Here is a 14,936-nt window from a genome sequence, read left to right as displayed (position 1 = left end):
CAATTCTCAGAAGCTTTCAGATGAGTCCTCTATTTCAGGGGTGGGGAACCTTGCTGGCACTTTGTGGACCAACTTTGACAGACGGGTGGGGTAATACACTTGTCTATCAAGTGGCATCAAATCTCTTATGCCAACCATTTAAGGTTGACCCCACAATCCTGTCTGAAAACAGGAGAGCTGGGACTCAATGCTCTTTGCAGCAGTCTCAACGCCCCTTTAAAGATCACTCCAGCAACCTTTGGAGGGGTGGGGGACAATGCTTCAAATAGTGGTGAAAAACATGTGCCTGTTTCTTTATCACTGTGCAACTGGGTGGTCCTTGTCAGAGTCAATGCCTGTATAAAGCAGACATTGCCTCTGGCAGGGATGCAGCAATGAAGAAAGAAAGAAAAACAAGAGTCTGCTTGCTTTCACTGCACATGCTGATTCTTTTTGGAGACTGAAGGGATCAGAGCAAGGTGGGTTTACATCACCCATTATGGCACCTGATGGACAGCTGGACATGGCTTGGGAAAAATGGGCTTGTGGGCCAAACTGGACTTTCTGGTGGGCTCAGATTGGCCCATGGGCTGTAGGTTTGAAGATTTGTGGGCTCTCTAGTCTGAGTCTGGTTTGAGAATAAGTAACCATAAAACAGAAGAGGAGCCTGAAGCTGCCAATTAGAAACACATGGCTAGCAGACTCAGCAGATATACAAATTCCCTTCCGTATTCTCTACTGTGGTAAGATTGCATTTTTATTTACAGCACTGCTGCACACCACTCCAATCTTCAAGTGGTGTGGAATTCCAGGGTTCCAGGCACTGACCCAGGGTTCATGTTTCCTTTTGGAAATGAGGCACAGCTAGGACTGTGATGTCTTTATGATATATGGTTTATTTACACATATATACAACCTGAGCCTATGGTGGAAGGGTTCACAGTATCAACACCCTGAAAGCTTCTTGTTTCTCCCATAGGACTGGATTCAAACAGACATAAAACACTGCTCTGAAACGTTGCTCTCCATCACATTACTGCCAATTCTCACCTCTAAACTCAGGCTTTTGTCCTCCAAGAGTTGGAGGAGTGGCCCCACCCATTTGCTGTCTTTCCCTTTGCTCTCTCAATGGACCATCAAAGTCCCTCTTTTCTCTTAATGACCCATCACCCAGGCAATTACCTCATGAGCTAGCTAGCCTGCCTTGTTTTTTCAAAAACACTTACTGAATCCAGGGGTTAAGAAAACTTTATTAATTTCTAACACATACTGGATTAAGGAATTACAGTGGACGCTCAGGTTGCGAACATGATTCGTGCAGGATGCACATTCGCAACCTGCGTCTGTGCACGCGCGGGTTGCGATTCAGCGCTTCTGTGCACTGAAACCCGGAAGTAACCCATTCTGGTACTTCCGGGTTTCAGCAGTCCGCAACCCGAAAAAACACAACCTGAAGCGGCTGTAACCTGAGGTATGACTGTATAGGTATCTGGCACCCATAAACTTATAACACTATAGTAATTGTTTATAAATTTGACATAAAAACAACCACATGCAAAGTAGTGCCCTAATTTATAGTTTTCTTTGGTGATGCAACTTATATTTTTTGGTCATGCACAACCCTCCAACAGATTATTCTGTGAACCCCTGCAATTTGAACAAAGTTGGATGGGGATAATTTCATGTATATGTATGCCAGTGCTTTTACTCTAGAAAAAAAGGTGCTGGTACTGCATACCCTTGAGTAAAGAAAAAGGACTGCTTATACCATATGGTCTGACATTGGACTGCCTTTGGGAATCTCACTGAGCTCTTTGCTTCAGAGCACTTCCCATTTCAGTGCATAAATGAACCAGGCACTTTAGTTATGTCAGGAGGACCAGAACACGTTAATAATTAAGTTGAACAGAATAGGCCGTGCAGCGGGCATGGCTGCTTCCCTATGCTGAAGGCACTGAATTCTCAGGACCCCTGCCTGCCAACTTTAGTTCTGTGAGGTAGCTGTCAGTTGAATACATCCTGAGGTCTGCTTCACATGGCCATTCAATGCTCTCAGGGGCAAGTTTACCCACATATTTTCATGCATACATACTAAAGGTATCGGGCCAGTTGTACCAGGCCTGTCAGCAGACCAACTCTGCACTACAAATATGTCTGCAAATGTGACAAGAAGGTTGCCAACATCAAACCCACCATGTGGAAACCTCCTGCAGACAACTGCAGTGCCTGGAGACAGTCAGTCAGGTTGTTCATCCACAGTAGTGATCAGAGGAGGACTGACCACTGAGAGGACCACAGAAAGAAAGATGCCTTCATCTGCCTCTGCTGCAACAAAACATGTCTCTTAAATATTGGTCTCTGCAGGCACTGTAACTCTCTGATGGTTTATCTTCATCCCTGAAGGTGCACTCTTCCATTGTCTCCCAAGACAGACAGATGTCAACGATGTAGCACAGGACAAAACCACCGTTACTTGCTTCTTACAGTGATCCCACATTGCACTTCAACTAGCATTAATTATACTACTTTGACTCTCATAACAGATAGTACAGTTGAAGATGATTAATGGCATATTCAAACAGTAAAGGGATTAACACTTTCCATAGTGTTGGTGAGATAATTTAAGTGCTAAACTAGAAAGATCTACTGAGGAAAAAAAGTGAAAAAACCATAGGGTGGAATCTAGCATTTGGGTTGTGTCATACATGCTGGTCTTGTTATTCCCCACTCTTCCATTTTAAACCAACCAAGAGGGCCTTAGTACCCCTGTGGCTTGTGAGACTCCAGTGTGTTAGATCAGAACCTCCCCATAGATATCTCTATAAAAACATTTCCCCAAATGTAAGCAATTTTGTAATCTTATGAATGCTTACTTTCAATGTTCTTTATCCAATATTCCAGCCAGTCTTTTTGAGTATAGGTGCATGGATTACTAATAGAAACAGACTAGTAAATTAGACTATGCCCTTTCCACTCTCCCTCCATAAAATTTGCAATTTTATTTTCTAGAATATACACAGCTCAAATGCTAATACCTAGATTATTTCTGACGGGTATATAATCCATGGAATTCTATATTGAGTTCATTTATATCCTTGAAGAACTGTCTTCATCTCTTTATTCTCTGTTGTCATACCAATTCAGGTTTCCATGGAAACTGAGACGAAATAGGGAAATTGTAAAATCTAAATGAGCAGGAGTAAGTTGACAATGTTATGTTTCATAATACATAAAAATGCAAATAAGCCAAGAAGTTATGGAATGAACAAGCTAGATATAAAGCTAAAAAGGTTACAAAGTATTGTAAAAAGTGATATTGCGTTTTAATGTGAAAACTAGTCGATAAACCTTAAAAGCACACACTTGTACTAAACGAGATAATCTGCTATATATTAGAAACTGAGCACATTCAATCATCATATTTTGTGAAAAGTACTCTTTATTTCTGTTGAAATTCTGGCCCTTCAGCTTTGGTGTGACATTTGCATCAGAATCTACAACAGCTGAGAAATGAATTTGATTAAAGCAGTACAATTATTTGGTAACTTGAAATAAATAGTACAGGTCTACAAGAAGTAAACATGAGACATGGATGGGAAAATACACTTGCTTAAAAACTTTCTTGAAGTAGAAATCAAATGGCTATTCCAACTTTTAAGTACAGATGGCTATCTATGGGATCTTTCTGCCACATATGCCACCAGATTGCCTGGGACAAAACTATGTGTTACATATATTTACATATATATTTACATCATTTCTATGCTATTTGACACTCTTTTGTCCCTGTGGCTGCTGCCGTTTATTAGACCCTTAAAAAGGTTGTCCTTGCTGCCAGTCCAACTTGCCATTATGGCATTAAATATGTTTGGCTGTGATGCGCCTGGTGGTTTTGTTGACCACTGTGATGCTACCTCTAAAGTTCTGATGTCATAAACATCACAACACACACACACGTGTCCAATGGGGCCAAGGAAAGTGAGAACAAGCATTAAGTTGAACTATGAAAATGAGAGACTTTCAATATTTGGCAAAGTATTTTTTCAGCTATTGTTATTTGGAACACATATGCAAATTTTAAAGCAAATATCCAGTATTAAGACACTATCCAAGTGAATACTGATAATTATTTGGTTCAGGCCCAATTTATATACACCTGTTTCTGGCAGGTGTGTATGCACACAGAGTATATTTTTCTATCTTACTTTCTTTCCAATGTATGGCTAATCTGTAGCACATTGTACTTCAATGCAGAGCTGCAAACACACAATCAACTGAAAGATTTTCACCTTTGCAAATGTAGGTTAAGAATGCAATCAGGAAACTAATTAACTACTCAAGGGTCTCATTGACTTTAACAGAACTTCTCATGAGTAAGCTGTTGAACGCTTAGAGCAGTTTAGAGGAACAGATGCAAAGATAATTGAGTTGTCCTTACATATGGTTTCATTTCATCTGATACGATAAGGAGTCGCTTTCACTAAAACAACAGCTTCTATTGCTGATAAAAGAATTATTTTAACAACTTATAATGCTTATCTCAGAAACCTTTTTGGTACTCAAAGGTATGTCCTGCTCCTTTCCAAGGGAATCACTTTATGATGTTGTAAACAATGCATTTTGTAAATTAGATACGTTGATGAATTAAAGACACAAAATAAGAGTAATTTAGATTTGCACTGAGACCTGAAATTTCAGATGAGACTAGAGCAGCATTTTCACTTCATAAATAAGCTGGGGGAAACATATAGCAATTAGAACTCAGATACTTTGAGCCGGAAACAACCATAAAAAGAAACACATGCAAATTTTCATAGGAAATAATTTAAAAGGAATCAGAGTCATTTGTCTTTCTTCCAGCTAAAATTGGTTATATTAAATATGCAAGTAGACGCTTTAAATGTATGTTTTATTTTATCCTTTATAAAACAACCTAAGCATTATTCTTGTTTTATTTGTTTTGCTTTTTTATTTATCCCAGCCTTTTTGATACCAAGGCATGTTCTAAACATAGAAAAACAATAAATAAAATACACATGAATTGCATACTATACAAAAAGCGCAGATAAAAACCTTCCTTTTGTAACTATTAAACTTCTAATAATTTTTTTTTTTAAAAAAAGCGCAGATAAAAACCAATACTCAGATCAATCTGTTTTATTATTAGTTACAGGTAGGTAGCTGGTGTTGGTCTGCCGTAGTCGAAACAAAATAAAAAAATTCCTTCCAGTAGCACTTTAGAGACCAACTAAGTTTGTTATTGGTATGAGCTTTTGTGTGCATGCACACTTCTTTTTTTATTTTGCTTTATTATTGTTTACTACAGTTTAGTGCTTATTATAGTAATTTTTATTATAGCTATTGCCCCGATCAATTGAACCACATTCAACGTTATCCCCGAGTATCATCTTATATTAATTCCACACTCAACACACCCCTCTCTAGACTACATCCAGGCAAGCAAGAAGAATTATCAGAGTTCAGGGATACTTTCCAGCCAGACAAAAACACTCAAGGAGGGTATGAAGCAGGGTCAATGAGGGATGAGGCTTGGGAAGGATGTAGCCAGTCCAGAGGGCCAGGCAGAGAGCTATGAGGCCCATATTTGGTCCCCAGTTCTGAGGCCAACCCCCCAATCTATCCCATTCAGTACAGCTTCTCTCTGTGAGAGTGGCAGTAGCTGAATAATGTGCCCCCCCAGCCTGCTGATGGGGGGAACTGCTCACACTATTTTGTGGTTCTGTCTATTGATCTTCTCTTTTAGATATGGCAGTCATGGGATCTTGAAGGCCTCCCAGAGGATTCAAAACCCTTTACCTAAGATGGTTACATGGCTAAGCTTTATCTGCATTATTTACATTGCTGAACAGCAATGAAATTTCATAGTAATGAAACATCAATAGTGACATTGTCTTAAATAGTTTGGACTAGCAAATCTCCTCCCTTGTATTATAGGGCTACAGTTGTGGCTTTATGTGAAGGGCGAGACAAATGAATCACAAATGATTCTGCCTTTATAAGCAGAAATTGGAGCAGATGGGTGGGGTAGGTGCTACAGCTTTTACTTAGAAAAATGGCTTAATTCAGCAAATTTATATATGATTCATTGAAAGCATAAATTTCCACAAATGTTGACAATTAAAAAGGTTACATACATTATATAAAACTTCGGACATTAAAACTGTTCAACATTAGATAATTAACATTGCAGTACTGGTCACACTTCAGGGAAAACTGTGTAAAAATACATTTTTAGCAAATGTCTAGTACAAAAGGAGCTTGCTTAACATGCACTGGAAGGGAGTTCCACACAATCAGTGGTGCCACATTGAATAATCTGATCCTGGTGACCACAGAGTGGGAATTGCACAACACTATTAAAAGCACTATCATTTATGAACATGGTGGTTGGACTGGAACGTTGTTGTTGTTGTTTAGTCATTTAGTTGTGTCCGACACTTCGTGACCCCATGGACCAGAGCACGCCACCACTCCTGTCTTCCACTGCCTCCTGCAGTTTGGTCAAACTCATGGATCACTGCCTTGCCATGGTGAAGGGGCCTGAATAACTCAGAGAAGCTATGAGCAATGCCGTGCAGGGCCACCCAAGATGGATTGGTCATAGTGGAGAGTTCTGACCAAATGTGATCCACCTGGAGCAGGAACCAGCAAGCCACTCCAGTATCTCTGCCAGGAAAACTCCATGGACAAAGACAACAGGACTGGAATATATGTGGCAAATAAACTGTCCCCCTACTTGCTTTTGGCCTTTAACATAACATGTGAAGCAGGAACGTTTTCTGTTAATTGAATTGGGTTGAATGTTTCACTCACATGAACTTAGTGGTCTTTTTGCAGCGCAGTGTTAGATTTCACAACATTAGAATCAACATAAGCCAGAACATAGTTTTTGTAAAGAAAAGAAAAAGCACTATCCTGTTATTTTCAAACATTAACATAATGAGCAGCCCCATTACTTTGTGGAAAGATGTTTAATTTGGGAATAGAGGGCCAATAAACACATTCAACTTCTCATTATAGCTTTCCCTTGAACTAGCTTAATTGGTCTTTCTTCCACTCATTGGCAAGTTTACTGAAGTTTCATGGATAAGGAGGAAAACATTCTTAGCCTTCAAGACATGTTCTTAGCTGTTGGCACTTTTTAAATGTAAAAAGTTGTTCTTATTCAAGTATTTTCTTTGTTTAAAGATCAAAACGAAGCCATTCAGCGTCTTCTCCTCAGTGCCTCTAGTGCTTTGTTTCCATCTACCCTATATTGCTCTTGGAGCCTGAGCAGCAGCATAATAATTGCAATGAGGAAAACTGCCTAAAGCTAGAGGAAAAGCCAGTGCTGAGTGCTGGACAGATTTGGAAACCTGCACTCAAACCCTCTGCTCAGCCATGAAGCCTTGGTCCAGTCACCATCTCTTCACGTCACAGTTTATGTTGTGAGTATAACATGCAAGACAACAACCAGGGTTTTTCTTCAGCTGGAACTCACCAGAACACAGTTCCTATACTTCTTAGGTGGGCGCCATTGCCATTATAAGAGAACAAAGGAGGCTGGTGAGTTCTGTCACCTCTTCTTCTAGAAAAATAGCACTGACAACAACAAAGGGCCCATGTATGCCCCCTTGAGATCCTGGGAAGAAGGGTAGTTTACCAAACACAATTAAAATAGAGACTTCCTTGGGGGGGGGGGGATGCAATGGAACCAAAAAATGACATCCTGTATGTGTAAAAGGTGGGGACGCAGGTGGCGCTGTGGGTAAAAGCCTCAGCGCCTAGGGCTTGCCGATCAAAAGGTCGGCGGTTCGAATCCCCGCGGCAGGGTGAGCTCCCGTCATTCGGTCCCAGCTCCTGCCCACCTAAGCAGTTCAAAAGCACCCCTAAGTGCAAGTAGATAAATAGGTACCGCTTTATAGCGGGAAGGTAAACGGTGTTTCCGTGTGCTGCGCTGGTGCTGGCTCGCCAGAGCAGCTTCGTCACGCTGGCCACGTGACCCGGAAGTGTCTCCGGACAGCGCTGGCCCCCGGCCTCTTAAGTGAGATGGGCGCACAATCCTAGAGTCGGACACGACTGGCCCGTATGGGCAGGGGTACCTTTACCTTTACCTTTATGTGTATGTCTTAATTTTAAGCAAATGCAAAGAAGGGATTTTTGTATCAATAAAAAATTGTAATTTGTTCTAATTTGATGTGACCCAAGTATAATGCGTGGGACCAAGGATAAACATTACACATAAATTTATGTGTACTTTATTGTACTATTATTGTATATTTCTTTTATATTCATCTGCTTTGAACCACTTTGGGAGTCTATGGTATATACACAAACCATCATGTAACAAATATGTGCCATCCAATTGCTTCTTGAGCAGTCCATAAAAATGACAGCATGGCATGCATTGGGCAACAGCATTTGCTCAAAGGCCATAAAGGATTCCGAAACAAAAATGAATTCCTACAGACAAGCAGAATATACAAGCCTAATTTCAGATAAAGGGATCTACCTTAGTAATGCTCATTAATTTCAGTGGATCTACTCTGAGTAAAACTTAGCTGAATATTACTCATAATTTTTAGGCATGTAGGGCCAAGCTGTGTAGGGCCAAGTATATATATATACAGTCATGGATAACTTTGATATCCAAAGTTGATGCTTCCCATTATAGGAGATTAAGTGACTCTTTTTAAAGAGTGGTAGTTCACAGTGGTTCTATGTATATTGAGTTTATTATTATTTTATTATATTTCTATACAGCGTCCCAGCAACCCCTTCAAGGATTTTTTTTTTTAAAAGCATAATAGGTGGATCACTCCAAAATACACAGCAGATTAAAAACAATAATTCAATACACCACAACTACATACTAGTGAGCTGCAACTGCTGAGGGACAATGAAGAGGGAGATGATTCCTCTACTTTCTTATGAAAAGGCATCAATGAGAGGAGAGACAGCAGAAATAGGGGTGCTAAAGGCAGCACTATGATGGTGCAGAGCTGTTGAAGAGCTAGCAGCACCCAGCAAAAGACATGCTGCCAAACACTGTGTTCCTTTCCATCCTGCTCCATCCACCATTGATTTGGAGGGTTTTCAGAGGTTCCAATTGTAGCTGTTACTTTCCTATTGTTAAAGGCAAGGAGTCCCGAATTTAAAAAAGGAAGGAAGGAAGGAAGGAAGGAAGGAAGGAAGGAAGGAAGGAAGGGAGGGGGAAGTGCCAACTCTACATAACAGGTAAGATCCAATTTTCTGGTACAAGTGGAACACACTGCTGACCATGTCCCTTTAAGGGCAGACAGAACAAGTAATCACTACTGACGAGGAGCCCGTCATAGCACACAGAGTGCTATTCCAGAGTATGATTGCTACAGCCACCCAGCCCGGTTCTTCTCCACTAAACGATGGGCCTTTAAAATATTTAGTTTTCAAAAACTAAGCAGGTTCATCAGCACATCCTTATCTGGTAAGCTCCCAGGGTGTGCCGAGGCTCCCACAAAGCCATTTGCTCACCCCTGTCCCCAAATCAGAACTGGGCCTGTCTGTTGTGAGGGGAAATGGGCTAAAAAATACATATGTATGCCAAACCAAGTGTCTTGAAGGAAAGACAGGAGACCAAAATAATAAAGATTTAGATATTCCATAACTTAGGAGGCAAATTAAACATTAAAAAAGCAGACTTTTGCTGGCAATGAGTCAACTGCTTTCTTCAGCTGTTGCATATGGAATTTGCTTCACAGATAGGCAACAAGAATTAAGTCCTAATCTAAAATGCAGAGCGAAAATAGGGTTGGAAATTATTTTTTGTAGTGTTGCCATCTGTAATTTATTTAAGTTGATAGGAGTTCGTTTCCAGACTTATTTCATGTGCAGCATAATTAAGCCATCAATAAAACAATGCTTTTTTTTTTGAGAACTCAAGAATATTTAAAGGAAAACGTGTAGATTCTTGTTCTTTTGGCACTACCACATTTTTTTTGGCAACGTGATATTAATATTGATGTTTGAAGCAGAATTTATGAAGGAATTGCTTTGAAATGTCTGTTTATGATATACTGAAGCACTGTAAATTTTGTTTATTTTATATCTGTATTTAAATGTAAGTAGCTGGGTGAAATTCACCATAGTGCAAGTGGGTCTCTGTTCACTCAGTAGGGTTTCTCCTTTCTTTTGCCACCCCTGGCAGCTGCCCCTGTTCAAACCCCCCCCCTGCTCTGGAGGGTTGAGGGGACCCTGCAGAGGTTTTGAGGGGACACAATGAGCTGCAGGGTGAGAAGAGATGTTCTGCTGTGCAAACAAATTGCAGTTGTGCATGACAGGATGCCATTCATTGTTTACTTGATGTTACAGCTGGAATTCTACTCATATGTAGGATTTGTACATTAGAGAAGATTTATATATGTATTTACCAGGCTGACAGTATTTATGACTATACCATAACGAAGATAACGTGGTACTGAAAGGCATGCCCTTGTGGCTGCTTGTCTATAGGAAGAAAGCAAAGTTTTCTAGAGCACTGCGAGCACAAAGGCTGCATTCAGACATTACGCAAAGCCACGGTTTCAACTGTGCTTGTTTCAGAGAAAAACAGTTAATGTTAACCAGTTTGTCAGTTCAGACACGACAAGCTGTGGTTAAGTAAAAATGAAAGCAACAGCTTTTGAGCTCCTCGCAGCTATACTGGGGAGTGCAAGTGCCCAAGGCTTGCTGCAGCTCATTCCAGCTCATTTACACTGCACTACAGTATGGTTTAGGGATGCGGGTGGCGCTGTGGTCTAAACCACTGAGCCTCTTGGGCTTGCCAATCAGAAGGTCAGTGGTTCAAATCCCTGCAACAGGGTGAGCTCCCGTTGCTCAGTCCCAGCACCTGCCAACCTAGCAGTTCAAAAGCAAGCAAAAAAAGGGGGGGGGCAAGTAGATAAATAGGTACTGCTCTGGTAGGAAGGTAAACGGCGTTTCCGTGCGCTGCTCTGGTTTCAGTGTTCCGTTGCACCAGAAGTGGCTTAGTCGTGCTGGCCACATGACCCGGAAAAACTGTTAAGCGAGATGAGAGCCGCAACCCCAGAGTCGTCTGCAATTGGACTTAACTGTCAGGGGTCCTTTACCTTTTTTACAGTATGGTTTAGAGCGACATCCAAACATGGCAAAAATATTTTCATTACTCATAGCAGGTTATATGCAATAGTGTTGTGGAAGAAGAATCACAAACACTTTAAGCTTACTTAAGACACTGTTTTATCTGATATATATATATATATATATATATATATATATATATATATATTACTTCTTCACTATCTGGGAAATGCACAATCTGCTCCCACATCTCTGTTGCACATCCCCAAATGAGTGATATCAAAAGTCTGCATTCCGTTGCACACATCATGTTGCTTTGCAACGCCGCCTTATCCGAAGATACTAATAGTAGCTCAGGCTGACAACAACCAAGTACAGTGATATTATTGATATCTACAAGATAACTAGCCAATGCTCATTGGCTGAGAATTATTCAGCATGATAGATTAAAATTGATCTGGTGCTGGGAAAAGGAGACAGCAACATGCATGGGAATGTGAAATTGGGATTCGGACATAGGTGCTGCCAAACAAGTAGCCTATGTCCCTGCAAGTGATGAATCCTTCTGGTTACTTGACGGAAAGGTACCGTATTTTTCACTCTATAAGACGCACCAGACCACAAGACGCACCTAGTTTTTGGAGGAGGAAAACAAGAAAAAAAATATTCTGAATCTCAGAAGCCAGAACAGCAAGAGGGATCACTGCGCAGTGAAAGCAGCAATCCCTCTTGCTGTTCTGGATTCTGGGATAGCTGCGCAGCCTGCATTCGCTCCATAAGACGCACACACATTTCCCCTTACTTTTTAGGAGGGAAAAAGTGAGTCTTATAGAGCAAAAAATACGGTATGTTTCACAAGCTGGTTCCCCGAAATTCACTTTGTCCTGTTTGTGTACCCGCACCACCCCCCATCTAGTATTTTACTCTGTCACTGCCACTAGTAGGAGAGGCCAAAATAAAGCCACTGGTTGCAATCCAGCAGTTCAAATGTAAACAATGAAATTTCTGTGTGAGGGGAATTCTCCATTCTCTTCTCCAAGAAAGATAACACTGCACAATGTGAAATACCTGGGCACATTGGGGTTTATATTCTTTTATAGAGCAAACTAGAAGGAACCTCAGATGTGATAAATCTTTGAATTGCACACATTGTGGCCAGGAATCAATCACTGAGTCAGCTTTCTATATATAAATAAGTAACTTAAACATTCCTCAAAGTCACTATGATCGGTGCTCAATAATGTGATATTTTCCAGTGCAAACTGACAGAAAAGAATAATATTCTGCCACTTATCTTATTAGCAAGCGTGCACCTTGCTTACACAGAACTGTATCTCCTGCTGTCAATTCACAGCCTGATACTTGAAATATATTCCCTTGAAAGGCAATTAGTTGAAGTCAATTAGAGCAACATGAAAAACCATCTTATAGGAGCTCTGCTAGATGAAGGAACTGTTGAACAGAACACCTTTATGAAGCAGGTTTCAGTATGGCTTCTGTTAGGTACAACGTATTCCATATGGATACTTTCAATAAGCCTAGCAAATCTGTGTGTGGTATTTGACTAATATATTTTCTGAAAAGTTGTTGTGCTTTGTAACTTCTAGATGTATGAAGCAGTGATACCTTCAGCTTAACAAAGTCAAAGACCACTTAATGTTCTGACTTAACATCAGGGTCTACTAGGCTCTCTTACACATTTCTCAACAATACCCTAGAGTAGTTGTAAATATGGCAATAACAAGTTACCTTTATACTTTATACTGTTTAGGCACCTTTCAATTTGTGCCTCTCAAGAACCTTGAATTCTGCTCGTTTTATTGCAAAAAAATTAATAATAATAGAAGTCATTTCTGGTTTCACAGAGAAGATTAAACTATAATGCACACTTGTAAGACTTTCTATTAAGATCGTTCAGGCAGGAGAATGTCTAAGTCGCAATTATAGCAGCCCTTATCATCAATTTGTTGGAATGTGTACTATTATATACAGATTTCTGAGGAGTTGAGAACATATTCCCAAGTTGTCGGTGTCGTGATTCCAGCTAGTCTGCTGGTGGGAATATTATTCCTTTCTTAATATGAATGTTGACTGAAGCACTAGCTAGTCTGTCAAACCAACCTTTCTAACCTGCTAGTTATTTTTAGCTGCAGTTTGTATAATAATTCCTGATGTGGGGAGAGTTGGGTTTATCAACTAGGGGTGAAAAGGATGGTGTAAAGGGAGAAAGCAGGCTGTCCTCCTCTCTGTTGTCCTCTCCTTTCTATGTGCAGGACCAAGCAATCCAGAAGTTGCAATTGCTGCTGCAATGTGATCACTCAGCTGGTCCTGGGATGTAGCTGCCTTGCTTTGGTGTTAAGAGTGAATCTACCAGCTCATCTTCTCCATGTCTTAGGCCAGAAGGGCAACTGCCTGACTCCTTCCAGCCCATCCCAGGCCCATATCTCCTTGTGTCGCCACTCCTCTTTGGCAGGACAAGCAATGGGAATAATTGCTGCTATAGGAACCAGCCCAGGTCTCCACTACTTGAGAGCCACACATTTTTTTGACTTGTTGATCTTTTACTTATTGTCTCAAAGAAATACTGTGCAACATAGTTGTACTTTTGGAATATGGTAAAAAAATATACAGTGGTACCTTGGGTTACAGATGCTTCAGGTTACAGACTCTGCTTACCCAGAAATAGTACCTCGGGTTAAGAACTTTACCTCAGGATGTGAACAGAAATCATGCACCAGTGGCATGGCGGCAGCGGGAGGCCCCATTAGTTAAAGTGATACCTCAGGTTAAGAACAGTTTCAGGTTAAGAATGGACCCCCAGAACAAATTAAGTTCTTAACCCAAGGTACCACTGTATATACATTGGTACTGATCACATTTCTTTAATTTTATATTTTTAGGAGTTTTCTTTTACAACACTAAAGGACTGTTTTCAGAAATATTTTAATTTGGTTCCCCCTCCCCTTTCTTTTAAATAAAGAAGCACAAAGGCAAGTATATTGAAAGAAAGTATATAAAAGAACCATTGACTGACACTTACTTTGCTTTTGCTTCGGCATCCTCATATGCTTTATTGGAAACATCATCCAGGCCTCCAATCAGATGTTTGAAAGAGCTGTAAAGTAAAAGGCACATATTAAAGAAAAATATTTGAGTATAATAAAAACACCATTTAAAAAATGTCACTCATTAAGTACATCTTCCTTTCAAGAAACTTCTAAAACATCATGGTGGGAGGGGGGGAATGGAATATAATAGAGGTTGCAATTATATACTGGTCCTGTTTGTTGCCAGTAATCAAGCCTAGTTCCTTGCCTTCTTAAAAGCCTTTGTGGGCCTGCCAGAGGCTTCAACTTATTGTTAAGAAGGATTGAAAGATGCAGTACAAAGAAGAACCAAATTTGCTTTTGTGGTAAAACGCAACAGAAGAATTATCTGCCTTTTAATGAGCAGCAACAAATATAAGTGCCCCATTCCTGAGAAAACCAACAATTAAGTGGATAAGAATGGGATGCTCAATATGGGGTGGATCTTAGTGATTACTTATTTGAGATTTTTTTTTTGGGGGGGGGACAGCTTTTAACCACCGGAATACTTGCTCATCAAAGCAAACAATGGATATGTTTTTGACAAAATCAGCACTATTTATCTGATACAACAGAGACCTTGCTCCTAGTGTTGGAGAGCACTCCCTCCAGAGGCAGTGAGGGGCACCAATCCAGATGGCTTTAAAGAATGGTTTAGAAAAAAATCATGGAGGACGGCTTTCAGTGGTTATTAGCCATGATGTCTGTGCACTGCCTCCACAGTTGGAGGCAGCAATGCTTCTGAATACCAGTTGCTGGAAATCACAGGAGGGGACAGTGCTCTTGTGCTCAAAT

The 14,936-nt window shown here is 40.4% G+C and overlaps 1 protein-coding gene across 3 annotated transcripts in view; it reads right to left on the bottom strand.

Moving 5' to 3' along the window:
• The window catches only part of PRKG1 (protein kinase cGMP-dependent 1), a 653,626-nt gene that overhangs the window by 54,729 nt on the left and 583,961 nt on the right, over positions 1-14,936 (bottom strand). For all 3 annotated transcript variants that reach the window (XM_083443672.1, XM_083443673.1, XM_083443674.1), the window contains one exon: positions 14,096-14,170. In XM_083443672.1, the coding sequence (XP_083299798.1) occupies positions 14,096-14,170 (75 nt within the window). The remainder of the gene's footprint in view (positions 1-14,095; positions 14,171-14,936) is intronic.

Source organism: Podarcis tiliguerta (assembly GCF_965153285.1).
Source record: "Podarcis tiliguerta genome assembly, chromosome: 5".
In the NCBI taxonomy this organism is placed as follows: domain Eukaryota; kingdom Metazoa; phylum Chordata; class Lepidosauria; order Squamata; family Lacertidae; genus Podarcis; species Podarcis tiliguerta.
The sequence above is the reverse complement of the archived record's forward strand: the minus strand, read 5'-3'. Positions and strand labels throughout refer to the sequence as shown.